Source organism: Notolepis coatsorum, assembly GCF_963971535.1.
Source record: "Notolepis coatsorum genome assembly, chromosome: 5".
Classification (NCBI taxonomy): domain Eukaryota; kingdom Metazoa; phylum Chordata; class Actinopteri; order Aulopiformes; family Paralepididae; genus Notolepis; species Notolepis coatsorum.
The window spans coordinates 141,310,942-141,325,767 of record NC_140169.1 but is presented as its reverse complement, the minus strand read 5'-3'; the positions used below and the strand labels follow the sequence as shown (position 1 = coordinate 141,325,767).

Below are 14,826 nucleotides of genomic sequence, written 5' to 3'. Positions count from 1 at the left end.
CAGTCGGCTTATCAACTAAGCTGTGAACTGCTCATTCGATCGTGTTTCGGGGGGAAGGTACTACTTGAGGACGTGTCCACTAGTAAATAAACTAGGGCTGTACCGAATGTTATTTTTTAACATTCTAAGCTTCTATTGATTTTTTTTCTTTTCTTTTTTTTAACTAAATCCTCAATTTGAATAAAATGATTAATCTGATTAAATGAGTATTTTTTTATTAAATCAACTTTCTTTAATGAATATAACTCCGTTTCGTCAAATATAAATAATCCAATAAGGGCACGGTTGGTACGAAAGTGATGGTGACGTCTTATAGTATAATATTATAATATTAGTGTAGCCTAAACTGTATCTGCAACTGTGAAGAAAAAACCCATTGGTTTAAACAGATTGAATAGACGTATACAAAAAAGAATTTATTCAAATGTTGATTTAGAATTCGAATGTCAACATTATGATCGAAGCTTCGAAGCATTCGGTACAGCCCTAAAATAAACGTTTTACATTCAACGGTCACCAGCTTGTCCACCATCTGGTCTCCTCTCTTCAGATGGCAACCGTGAGAGATCACAAGAGGGAGACGCCTTCGAAGGGGCTAAATCGCTAAAACTGTGCTTGGAGATACTGCCAGAGGCCGAGGAGGCCGCACCAGCTCTCCCCACCGAACGGTCCCCCGAGCGTGGATCGCCAACACCGTGCTTGGAGATACTGCCAGAGGCCGAGGAGGCCGCACCAGCTCTCCCCACCGAACGGTCCCCCGAGCGTGGATCGCCAACGGCCACCCCTGCGGGCGACGACGACGGAGGTCCGACGAGAGCCGAGGTAATCGCCGCCAAACCGGAGGAGTCGCAGGAATCCGAAGACGGCGGAAATGGGAAATCGAACGGGAACGGGTGGAGTGTGACAGAGGAAACGTCGTTTGAAGAGATCAAATTGTCGGAAGTGCGAGCGACCACAGTTGACGACCAGACCAGACCAGATCAACACACGACGAAGAAGAAGTCCAAGAGAAACAAGAGAGGTAACGTCTGAGTAGGAACCGAAGCGTGCAGCGAATACAAAATGAATCCATCTTATTTGCAGTTTAGGTATGTGTGGGGGCGTTGTCCAGCCTAATTGGATGTGCTTTTTATTCTTATTTAGTTTTATCCTTTGTTTTATCACGTTGAGATTTCCAACTCTTTTTCAAGTGGGCCCTTGGGGGCGTTTCAGCAACACTCTGCTTCACACCCACTCACACAGTTGCATGCATTCACACCTGGGAGCTGCCCAGTACGACACTGTTGGACACTGAGACGTTTTTTTGGGGGGGGGTTGAGTGCCTTGCTCAAGGGCACTCCAGCGGTTGGTATTAACACAACATATGACACGTATTGCCACGGACGCGTTTTGTCGTTAGTTCATGCCGACCGTTGAGTGCCCCCGACGCTATATAGCGTTTGTTTGGCGTTTTTTTTTTTTATTGGCGATTTGAATTCATATTTCATCAATCGAGTCTCGGGTTAGTGCTGCAGAGTCTCTCTGAGCTCAATTGGGAAGATACCGCCCCCTATCGTCTCTCCCTGTGGTACTGCACCCCATTACTTTACACTGATGCAGGGGGGGTGGCCAGTTTCCTCATTTTACTTTTCCGTCAAGGCCAACTGAAGGATCGATTGTGCACGTGGATTATGTATTTACAGGACCCAACACTGTAATAAATAAGCGTGATCGACATTTGGAATGGCGATCAGGAATTGGAATAATCTTTTTGGATAACATCTGATCTCAGGTAAGGAATTTATTTTACCAGTCTTAGGATAATCAGAGCTGTTTTCACCTATATCTCAGCGTTTGCCCTATGCGTGTGTGTGTGTGGCTGTGATCGCTGATGAGGAAATGAGAGAATCGATTTTTCAGCCCGCCTCTATAGCGTGCATAAGTACACATACTATCCATAATCTAGTGTTTATTTGAAAACGATTCATAAATAGGCCGAAAAATTTCAACGTTTTTGTGTATGCTAGAATATTCCAGTAAATGCCTTTTATCACGGAATCTATATATTTTCCTGATAAACAAGGGCTTTTCAAAATGCTATAAAACGAAAATGAACCGATTTTTTTAAAAAAACAATCCGTTTCGACAATGTTGACTGCAAACAAGTCATTAATAAGCAACAGGCAGATTAGACACAGCCATAATTGAAGACAGAGATTATGCGATCACAACGCTATCATTGAAGTGGGTCCTGGCATTTAACCATGTTTGCCATGTTAATGGCTAGCACTCAAACTGTTAAGGGACGGGAGAGCGTTATTCGTTCACTTTCCCACAGAGATTCTTTCCTGCCGGTCCGGTAATTTCAATAGAGCTCTTGTTGTCGAGAGCCGGTGGAATTTACCGCCCTCTCACGAGACGGCAATAATGTGTTCCATTCATAGTAATGGAATTGGTGAATTGTATTTTGAAGTATTGAAATGACTAAATGTATATTTAAGTCAAGACACACTGGGGTTTGCTACTATATTCAAGTCAAGACACTGAGGTTTGCTACTATATTCAAGTCAAGACACAATGAGGTTTGCTACTACTGTATATTCAAGTCAAGACACAATGAGGTTTGCTACTACTGTATATTCAAGTCAAGACACAATGAGGTTTGCTACTACTGTATATTCAAATCAAGACACTATGAGGTTTGCTACTATATTCAAGTCAAGACACTATGAGGTTTGCTACTATATTCAAGTCAAGACACTATGAGGTTTGCTACTATATTCAAGTCAAGACACTATGAGGTTTGCTACTATATTCAAGTCAAGACACTATGAGGTTTGCTACTATATTCAAGTCAAGAAAGCCACAATGGGTCTCATTCTCCAACGGACTTAAGACAAAAAATGTGCTCTTAGGGCCATTTAAGACATCTTAGATTTTGGGATTCCCCAACCGTCCCTAAGCTTGGATTCGGCTTTATTTGGGAGGAATCATAGTGATTCCTTCATGTCAACTCTACAGGCCTCCTTGGAATTAATTAATCATAATTTAAATAAATATGACAATATTTGTACGATAAAAAATTACGCATTTGATGTCGGAAAAATTAATAATATGGATACATCTGATCACAGGGCAACTGGATTAACCATATCTGAACCAGCAATTTTGGACAAATGTATAATTACTTAATTACTCAGATATTCAAACACAATTATGCAATTATTGTGAAATTATTGAAAATAATTATTATTTAATGCCTTCTGTGGCATTTGTATTTCTTATTTGTTAAATATCTGTTTTATTGATTAATTATACATTTGAAAGAATGCAGGTTATAGCCAACATGCAATATATCACATTGATTGGTACAATGGGACAGGCGCAAAATTCACATATCGCTCCATAGCACAATTACCAGGAATTAGCCAGGATCACTCTGAAACGATACAATATTCACCACGGTATAACACACGAACGTATACATGAAAACATTTATTATTTTTCACATGTTGAACGAGTGATAGTTACTGTCAAATGAGCCATAGTATTGTCTCCATAGCTAGAATATAGAATATAGATATAGCCCTGCAAACACCGCGACGCACAGTGAAAATCCCTATCCTTTACAGCGGTGGCAACCGTGGCACACTGAGTACAAGGATGGCTAAAAACGTCTGGCATCCAAAAGAACACGGAGCACAACAGTCTGTCAAGTTAAGACTGCTCTTCAGCGGTCCTAAATCCTGCTCTTAGTCAGGGCCGAGTCCAAACTTAGGGACGGTTGGGGAGGAATCCCAAAATCTAAGATGTCTTAAATGGCCCTAAGAGCAAACTTTTTGTCTTAAGTCCGTTGGAGAATGAGACCCAATGAGGTTTGCTACTATTGTATATTTAAGTCAAGACACAATGGGGTTTGCTACTATTGTATATTTAAGTCGAGACACAATGAGGTTTGCTACTATTGTATATTTAAGTCAAGACACAATGGGGTTTGCTACTATTGTATATTTAAGTCGAGACACAATGAGGTTTGCTACTATATTCATGTCAAGACACAATGAGGTTTGCTACTATATTCATGTCAAGACACAATGAGGTTTGCTACTATATTCCTCTCTATGGAGCCACATCAAAAGTCAGGTAACGGATAATGGATGAGTAGGTGTGCGTTAAACGGTTTTATACAACGGCATGCAAATTTCTCGATTCTGATTGGCTGAAACAGTCATTTTACACGTCTTTATTGGCAACAATCCACGCTGCTGGCCCAGGACCCGCCCACAACCGACCCACATCACATCACTCCGCCGGATCACAAGAAGGTGGCCAATAATATTTACAAATGGATATGTTAATGGCGACTAAACGACTAAATATGAAGCGATTCTGTCAAGGGGAATGTGTTAGCCCTTTAAACAATGTTGGATGATGTAATTGATGGGTCTTGAGGCAATCTAGAACAAAAGAAAAATCGCGGTTTGATTGATAGATTAATTGATTGATTTAAATTTCTACTTCCTTCTTGCTACTGACTGCAGCGTTCTCTCTCACTGTCCGACGCTGGCGTACCCACAAACACACACACACACATACACACACACACACACACACACACACACACACACACACACACACACACATACACACACACACGCACACACACACTGTGACACACACACACACACACACACACGCACACACACACACACACACTCCTGTCTGCAACAGCGGGGGAGTCAGACTGAGAGAGAAGCAGCGCTGTTTTAAGTGAGCATGGTCTATTGAATTGATTGATTGGTTGATTGCTAATTTTATTACTGTACCCCTGGTTTCCAACTGGTTAAGTTTAGGCTAAAAGAAATAAATAAAAAAATAGGGCGAAGAAAACGTTTTTTTCCTATGCATTCCCTTAACAATTGTGTGTATTGAGCCGTACTGTATTGTACCCATTCTGCATCTGGTAATAAAATTTTCAATCAATCATTCCAATAATACACAGTTGGATGTGTTAGTTGGTTGGATGCACTTCAAGCTGCTTCCACATGAGGCAACTTCTCTCAATCATTCCAATAATACACAGTTGGATGTGTTAGTTTGGTTGGATGCACTTCAAGCTGCTTCCACATGGAGTTGTGGGAACTACTTTTTCTGGCGGATGGTTTTTTCAATAAATCTTCGATTAATGTGTGTTTATTGTATAGAAATAAGGTTGGATGAATCTGGCAGTTGTATAAAAGCTTTACACCACGTGCAGTCGTGATTTGTGACCAATAAACCATGCCTAGGGGGGTCTAACGACCCTCGGCTGCGCCTCGGGCCTAACAACCACCCCTAGGCATGGTTTATTGGTCACAAACCACTCCTGCGTGTGATGTAATGCTTAATTAAAGCACGACGTGGAGCTGAAGTGCCTACAAGTTGACTATTCTGCTGATACCTGCCGGCCAATCAGAAGAGAGCATTCACCCAGACCATAACAAAGACATGAATGCAGTCAGATTTCCGACAAACCCAACTACTACACTTATTTTGTTGTTTAGTCTCTTGTTTACTCTGCTACTTTTATCCTCTAAGTACAGTTCAAATCTACACACACGCACATATACACACACACACACACACGCACGCACGCACGCACATTGATAACAAAGGATTCCTGATGTATGAATGACTGCAAAATCAGACAAACAAATTAACTGCATTCAAATCAACCTTTTTTTGTATCTTTCTCTCTCCCCCATCTCCCACAAGCAGGTCTTTTTTGCCTTGGTAAAATCAAAATGCCAAAATGTAATAAAAAAGGATGCATGATGCAATGAGCTGGGTCCTAGCTTCCAGCCAACCAGGTAATTCGTTCTGAAAAAAAGAAATCAAATCTTAATCTGGTGGTTCTTTCTTTCTCATATGGTTCTTCTTTCATCTGGTGTCCCGTCATGGTTTCCGTCTGCCCTGCAAATCCTTCAAGTGTCTAGGCTGACTGAATGTTCCAAAGTCGGAATATATTCATAGTATTTTCACGTTTCATGCCAACCGGTATGACGCAATTGACCATGTTCACACGGCGGCCATTTTTCTCTTATGTCATTCTCAGGATGGGATTCCTTTTCACCCTGTTCCCACCGTAAGGGTTTCCATTTTATTTTTCCTTCCATGTACATGTTTACACGGCTTTACTAAAAACACCTCCTCTTCACCTGTCCAGCCTTGTGTCCAGTCTTTCAGGTGTTTCACCCCCCCCCCCCCCCCCTCTCCTCTAAGCACTGCAGTGGTTCCCAAAGTAGGGTCCAGGGACTCCCAGGGGTCTTCAAGGTCCTTCCAGGAGGGTCCCCAAGAAAACAGGGAATAGTTTAATCGCGGTATTACATTCGCGAACCGCGCCAGGATAGCTTAGCTTAGCAATGAGCTAATCAAACGTTGTCGCTGTTGGGGTTTAGCACCCATTTATTATCAAAACATACTGTTAGATATGATTAGGGTTGGGCATTGTTTGTATTTTAACGATTCCGATTCTCCATTTCGATTCCTGTTCTAAACTATTCTCGATTCCGACTCTTTGAGGTGCAGGTCAAAACGGGTCACAGCTTATTTCGCAGGAGAAAAAAATGATTTGAATAATCCTTTATTTTTTTCATACTATTCACATTGCCAGTTGACTTGATACAGTTTAATTTGGTTGCTGTACTGTAACTACTAGGGTATTAATTAACAAATTAATCAAATAAAAATCATCAAAATGCAAACATCTTCTTAACCCTTTCACTGCCGCACTACAGAAGGTTAACCCTTTACTATCACACTACCGACGGTTAGTGTGATAGTAACGGGTTAACCTGCTGTCGTGCGGCAGTGAAAGGGTTAACCTGCTGTCGTGTGGCAGTGAAAGGGTTAACCTTCTGTAGTGTGGCAGTGAAAGGGTTAACGGTTCCATAACCGGAAGTTAGGAACCGGTTCCTATTGGAACCGGTTGTCGGTGCCCAACCCTACCTATGACGGTACGATGCCTGGTCATACGGCTCTATATTCATTCAATATACTGTACATCAACAAATAGATTTACAGCCACATAGTTACTAGAGAACGTTACTAGACAAATTAACGTTAGTGGTGGGCAGATCTATCTAAAATATCTGTATTGTGTATCGATACCAACGTTGGCGTCGGTATATTGATCAATACTTGCGTGATGAGATTGATACTTCAATTCGATCGTTAAATCGTAGTGGTTGTGCAAACAGCCGAACAGTGCTCCTCTCACCCACTTCGCTCATGCTCACTCTGTCCCTCCCCCCCCTTCCCTGCTATACTTTGAGTGTTGCTGGCATGCAGTCACTCAGCGCACTGCTGGATGATGAGGAACGTTGTTCGGTGTTGTTTTACAGCTATAGACCACAATACTGCAACTCACTGCAATGAGTTATGACGCATCGCTCTCCTATTCTACACGAAAGTAGATCAGCTGCTTTAGTAAATTAATGAGTAAAGTAAAAAGTATTACGGTATCCGTAATACTGGCCCTGTATTTACTTGGTATCGGATCGATACCACATTCTACCATATCGCCAACCCTTAGTTAATTAGCGCTGTGCAGGTAGCCAGGAAGTGAAGTGAGTCACTGGTTCAAGTTAAATCAAATTCAACCTGTTGTACTACATCAAGTACAAACAAGGAGCGCCAAAACATGGCACTGCAACTAAATAATAACACAAAAATACAGCAGGCACATTTGTGACTGTTACAACTCTCTTCACAATATATAGATGGATAGTATAATTACGGAGTCTTACTAAATCATATCCAACGTACAAAACTTCTCAGATGGGGGACCCTGGCCTAATGTAAATCAATTTGGGGGACCTTGACATGGAAACGTTTGGGAACTATACTGCAGCAAGAATACTGATTCTGTCTCTTGTGTTCTTCTTCCCACAGGTGCTCGCAAGAGGAAGGATGGCAAAGAGAAAGACTGACCTGTCTGACAGTGTACCCATCTCAGTGCGAGGACGTTGATACGGCTGCCAACCAGAAGAATGGGATATTACGTCTGCATCAGATCTTGGGATATAGACTAACAGTTTTAAATTAAAATAACATGTCCAACCAAGGCTGGGATGCTAAATGTTTTTGCCTTTCAACATAATGACTGTACATGTTGTTTTATAAAGTGGTGCGTGCAGTAGTCTTTTATCAATAGGCGTGCTGTTTGATACCCGGATGGGGGAGATGTTATGGCCTTGGATTTGCTTTTCAACTCTAATGCAAGATTCCGATACCGAGAGACGTTTGCGCAACAACGGCAGATTATTTGCCACAATTTTCAAAAGTTAAATTAGAAATTGACGGGGAGGGTAAGTTGTTTACCTGTTCATACAGACGTGTCATTTCATTATGTAAGACTGTTGTGAATGCATCACTGAATGAAGACAAATTGATTTGTGTTTTTCTTGGCACATATCATATCTGATAGTGTACTAATTGCATAACTGGTCCCCATAAAGGGATTCTCTCGTACAGTCTAGCCTACTGCAACGTTGATCATCATTAGACGAATGCAACATGTAAATACTATGCATTTACTTTTATTTCTTCTTGTGTGTCTGTAGGGTGGGGGGGGGGCATGTTATGTGAGATTTGTGCAGTGTAATTCTGTGCCATGTAGTGGGTTGAGCTGTTCTTTGGCTGTTCTTTCTGTGGCCCCGTTGACCCGCCCCCCACCAATTGAGATGAACGTGTCGGGCCTTAAGACCCCCCAACTCTGTCTCCGAGGTGTACTGCGCGCGCAGCGGGGCGGTGAAGGGACGGGAGATATATTTTGAGTTCTGGTGCATGGTCTGTGACCAGGGGTGTAAAAAGTACCCAGAAATGATACTTAAGTGAAAGTATGGGTACCGTCTCAAAATCTAGGTGAGTTAGTTGAAAAGGTGAGCCAATTAGTGAAATCATCAGCTGTTGTTTAGGCAAGGCTGGAATGAAACCAAGCATACAGTACACTCACACAGGGACCAATCAGCATGAGTATGGGCGGGTTAATTTTCCATTGATGGGGATTTGATTTGCTGTTTTTAAATAAAGTGCGACCGCAGGATTAATAAGTTAATAACGCTAACGTTAGTTCGGCCAGAGAAACAAATATACTAATTAAAATGGTTGGACCTGGGAGATTTGTACTTTGTAGGTCTGCATTTTAAATGTAAGGAGTAAAAAGTATGTTTTTTTTCTCTGAAATGTAATTGAGTAAAAGTACAAGTATACAAACCTAATAATACTTGAGTAAAGTACAAATCCCCCAAAACATCCCCCATCCTAGAGGCAAATCTTTCCTGTGACAAAATGGCATCCAATGTAATAAAAAAAGTCAACCAACGAACTCGATTCTTGTACCGGATCTCCTCACTGGTAAACAAGAATACCCTGAAGACTCTAGCAGGAGCACTCATTCAAGGGTACTACGACTATGCTTGCACCTCATGGTACCAAAGCACCTCAAAGGCAATCCAATGTACAGTTTCTACGTCAAATGTATATACTTTTTTTTCTGGACTCTTTTTGTATCACAAACGGTACTGTAATTGCAAATCTGGTATGTCATAAATGTATAGATGTAGCAGTACTGTATCTGTATGTCATGTATGTCATATATGTTACGATGAATTGAAAATGGGGGACCCTGATGTAAACAAGACGAAAGTCTTTCTCTGGTCTGCATCCCCTTAACAATTGTATGTATTGAGCTGTACTGTACTGTACCCATTCTGCAATCTGTTAATAAAGTTTTCAATCAATCAATCAATCAATTTCCCCTGTGCGTTCTGTAGAAAGCTATTCGGCTTCAACCTAGCCTAGCTTAGCACAAGTGAATGGAAGCGGATACGGACCAGCTAGCCTAGCTGTTGGCCAAAAACACTAACTCTCCCAGAGTTTTAAGTGCGGCTAGTGGTCCGTATCCGCTTTCATTCATTTGTGCTAAGCTAGGCTAGTTTGCAGCCGAATAGCTTTCTACAGAACGCACAGGGGAAATTGATTGATTGATTGATTGATTGAAAACTTCCCATAGCTGTAGAGGAATGTGAATCACTACCCACTTTCAAAACCACTCTCAAAGAGCACCTACGGGAGACTGTAATTCGAAACTGTCCCCTGTAAATGTCCTAACCCAACCCCCTCCAATGTACAGTAAATGTCCTCCTAACCCAATAATACACGAGACCCTCTTCTTGGGACCAAGTAATATAAGGTTTCGTCGATAATTCAATATACAGTCCCCCCCCCCCCACACTATTTTTGTATCACAAACAGTACTGTATTTGTAAATCTGGTATGTCATAAATGTATAGATGTAGCAGTACTGTCTATCTCTGTATGTCATATATGTTATGATGAATTGAAAATAGGGGACCCTGATTTAAACAAGACGAAAGTCTTGTGTATTGAGCCGTACTGTATATTGTACCCATTCTGCAATCTGTTAATTAATAAAATGTTCAATCAATTCAATCAATCAATCAAAATTTATATTCACCACTAGATGCCATCATAATATACATTGATAGACATATACATCACAATAGCACTCTGAGACTTGGTTTCCAGATATAGAGTGCATTATAAATCGAATGTATTATTTTATTATTATTATTATTAATAGACTTTGGTGACGTCACTTTTTTAAAAGACAAAAGCCCGACTGGTCCCTCCAACTCTCGCCGGGTGTGGTGGCGCGCGCCTATAATCCAAGCTGCTGGGAGGCTGAGGCTGGCGGATCGTTTGAGCTCAGGAGTTCTGAGCTGCAGTGGACTATGACGATCGGGTGTCCGCGCTGAGTTCGGTATCGATATGGTGTTCCTGGGGGAGCCCGGGACCACCAGGTCGCCGAAACGAAAAAAAAATGCAGAACAACAGAAGGGTGCCGCTTAGTAGTCGGACGAGCCTGTGAGACACTCAGCCTGAGTAATACAGCGGGACTCAGTCTTTTCATGATTTTTTTTTTTTTTAAATCAAACTTTTATGCCACACAGTTTCTACGTTCACACTGCATGCTTTGCTCAGTCTGACCTGCTCAGGTTGTTTCAATCACTCTCTTGATAAGATATGATATGAGTCACGTGAATAAATAGTGCCTTGGTCCATCTTAAAACAAAACAAGACAAAATGGCATGTACATGACTGCCTCCTACTGGATATCTGGGGTAAATACAACCCCTTTTCTGAGCACTTTCCAAATACGTCCAAAGTAGGCACCAACAGATTACTGACATCGTTCGGAATCGTCACTGAACGGTGCAAAACTGATACACAAATGCAAATGGTTGAATGAAAACGACCCACTTAACAGTTATTAAACTGTTTTTCTTTAAATTATTGCTGTTTAACAGTACTGTATATTTGCATATCTTGTCTGTCACAAATGGAACAGTAGGCCTACTGTATACCTGTATGTCATAATTAGATTAGATGATTAGATTTGTATAGCTGTATATCTGTATGTTGTGTATGTCATGAATGTCATTATGAATTGAAAATGGGGGACCCTGATGTAAACCAGACGCAAGTCTTTCTCTGATTGAATTGATTGGTTGAAAACTTTATTAACAGATTGCAGAATGGGTACAATACAGTACAGCTCAATACACACAATTGTTAAGGGGATGCAGACCAGAGAAAGACTTTCGTCTTGTTTACATCAGGGTCCCCCATTTTCAATTCATCATGACATATATGACATACATGACATACAGATAGTCAGTACTGCTACATCTATACATTTATGACATACCAGATTTGCAAATGCAGTACTGTTTGTGATACAGAAGGAGTCAGGAAAAGGGAGTATATACATTTGACGTAGAAACTGTACATTGGAGGAGGTTGGGTGGGGGGGGTTGGGTACACTGGGATATTGACAACCATACTGGGTAATCTACATTGGAGGTGGTTGGGGGGGGGGGGGCACACTGTATAAACAAGCAAAACTGTACATTGAGGGGGGGGGGGGAGACACTGTACAAACAAACAAAATTGTACATTGGACTATTGACAAAACCATACTAGGTAAATGACTGTACATTGGAGGGGGTTGGGTTAGGATATTTACAGGGGCCAGTGTTGAATTGCAGTCTCCCGTAGGTGTCCCTTGAGAGAGGTTTTGAAAGTGGGTAGTGATCCACATTCCTTTACAGCTTTGGGTAGGGCGTTCCACATTGATGTGGCATAATTGCGAAACGTGTTTAGTCCCTTATTTGAGCCGAATCTGGGTTTAACATGATTTGTGGAGCTCCCTCTGGTGTTGTGATCGTGGTATTCACTGACCTTTGGGAAGTATTTTGACATGTACATGGGTACCTTGGTCGTGTAGTGTATCTTGTAGACCAGGCCCATTGCAAGTTGCTGTACTCTGTCGTCTACTCTAAGCCATCCTAGGTTGTCAAAGTGGGCAGGGGTGAGGTGGGTTCTAGGAGTAAGGTCAAGCAGTAGTCTGACCAGTTTGTTTTGAGATGTTTGTAATTTTGTTTTTAGCGCCTTTGAGGTGCTTTGGTACCATGAGGTGCAAGCATAGTCGTAGTACCCCTGAATGAGTGCTCCTGCCAGAGTCTTCAGGGTATTCTTGTTTACCAGAGAGGAGATCCGGTACAAGAATCGAGTTCGTTGGTTGACTTTTTTTATTACATTTGTAACTGAGGGGTACAATTCCCTGACTGTATTACTAGATATGATACTTACTACCACTACCTTTGTACTTAATATTCGGCCACCCAGTACACGGCATAAATATATTATCATGAACACTCTCACGTAGATGAAACGGATCCAACACAAATGTACGAAGTAGAAACAGGTCTTTATTTCCTACACAGCGATGGTGTGTAGAATAAGCACTTAATCACTTAATTACATTTATGAATTGAAATAGTATGCACTTTTATGGCAAGGAGTATTCGTCGGTATATCAATAGAGAATGTCCAATCTCTGAAGGCGCAGGTGGTAAATATACGACCTGGAATAGTTAAGGAATAACAGCAATGATACTTTAATGATTATAGGCTGGATACACTAGAGGGGGTTAATCCGGTCGCTTGTAAGCCGACAGGAGTAGGAGGGGGGGGGGGTAGAATCCAGCTGCCTCGTCCGGCCAAGGGTATCCCAGGTGAACCCACTGTAGTGCCGTTCAATGCGCCGGCGATCCTTGGACCACAGATGAAAGCAGGTGGACTCTTTGTGGGCCGGCTCTCTCCGGTCCACGGGGGAGAGACGTGAAGAGACCTCGTCTTGCAGAGCGTCTCCTCACCTTGCGTCCTCTCCAGGGGGGGGGGGTTCCAACACACGGCAGTGTCGGGGGTCTTTATCCATGGAATAATCAAAGTATCCAAAGCATAATCCGTGCCTGGGAAGGCGGGCTGTCGTCGGTAGAATAATCCGGTATACAGGTCCACTCGCTCGTCGGCTCTGGGGCTCCTCGGGTGCAGCTTCACATAGGGTCAACCACCCTGGGTAAGCAGCCAGTTCTCTGCCCGAAACGATGGGGTACTGACTACGGTAGTATTCTCACCGCACGAAGCACTATATATTAACAGACTATTATTAGCTTAATAGACTACGTCCAACTCGACGATATAGTGCCAAATATGACTATTCAAATATTAATATACACGATGTCTCAATACCGATGGTAGGCGAACTTGGCCTTACTCCCACACGTGGCGTCGCGGGGAGGCTTTACGTCTGTGACTCTATTGGAGGGTAAGAAACTGGACTGAAAAGAAAGTCCTACTTTAGTAGCGCAGTATATATACGCACTATGAACAAATAGTCCCATTAGTGGTGCGGTAGCCAAATTCCTACGCGGAACTAGGACTTGTTCGTACATGTCGAGCGGTACGTTTGAACTGGGTCTGAGGGGTATGGCAGCCTGGCACCAAGGTCTCGACCAATAGTAGAATGGAGACTATTATGGGATGTTCAGTAGGCTAGAATGGATATTCAATGCATATTGTACAAGGAATATACAAGGGATATCAGGGAATATTAGAGAATATACAAATACAATTAAATATATATATATAAATAAATATATATATTCGGTTTAATCTGGCCCTTCACAACAGCCACCCCCTGAATAGGTCCCAGACCTAATCAGTTAAACAGAGACAGATTAATCGCGTTGTCTATTTACACATAAGGGTTTGCTGTAGGGGTCAGTCAACTTCACAAAGTCATAGGGTTGTAGGGTCATGGTCATCATCGATTGTGTCTGGGAGTCGAGGCAGTTCTATGAGCCTTGCCACGGGACGGGTGTAAGTGCGACCCTGGACGAGCACTTCAGCTGCTCGGACCTTGCCGTCGGCACCGGTGATCACTTTGCTTACGCGGCCGGCCGGCCACATAGCTCTGGGCAGTGATTGATCAATAATCATGACGACTGTTCCTTCTGTCAAATTGTCTCTCTCCTTTACCCACTTCTGGCGGGTCTGTAGAGACGGTAGGTAGTGCAGTAGGAAACTGCTCCTGGCGTGATGTACATCCTCATCGTATTTCTTTATAATCAGCTCTGCGACCTTGTGTCGGCTGTTCAATACGATCGGGTATTTAATGTCATCCGGTAGATTGGGGGCTCTGCGTAGGCGACCACCCACTCTGATGAGGGTATGAGCGTCGCTCTCGGGGGCCAGGTGAATTAATCTGCTGTCGGATGGGACGGGCTTTCCTCCCTGTAGACAGGCCAATTCATCGGGGAACGAGTCTCTCTGGGCTCGCTGCAGTAGAAGCAATTCTGCTTCCTCGTAGTTAGCTGCTGACATATCAGCGGGGGACTTGCACTCCGGGTGGTACCGCAGGAATGTTCTTTGTTGTGC

General features: G+C 42.6%; 1 protein-coding gene across 5 annotated transcripts in view; it reads left to right on the top strand.

Moving 5' to 3' along the window:
- The window catches only part of LOC311228813 (inverted formin-2-like), a 94,901-nt gene extending 85,144 nt beyond the window's left edge, over positions 1 to 9,757 (top strand). For 2 of the 5 annotated variants that reach the window (XM_084314762.1, XM_084314761.1), the window contains 3 exons: positions 551 to 1,021; positions 5,734 to 5,828; positions 7,912 to 9,757. In XM_084314762.1, the coding sequence (XP_084170888.1) occupies positions 551 to 1,021; positions 5,734 to 5,801 (539 nt within the window). In that variant the 3' untranslated portion in view covers positions 5,802 to 5,828; positions 7,912 to 9,757. Of the gene's footprint in view, positions 1 to 550; positions 1,022 to 5,733; positions 5,829 to 6,073; positions 6,104 to 7,911 lie in introns of all 5 variants that reach the window. The other 3 variants (XM_084314763.1, XM_084314764.1, XM_084314765.1) reach the window with 3 other exon arrangements.
- Positions 9,758 to 14,826: the final 5,069 nt, after the last annotated feature.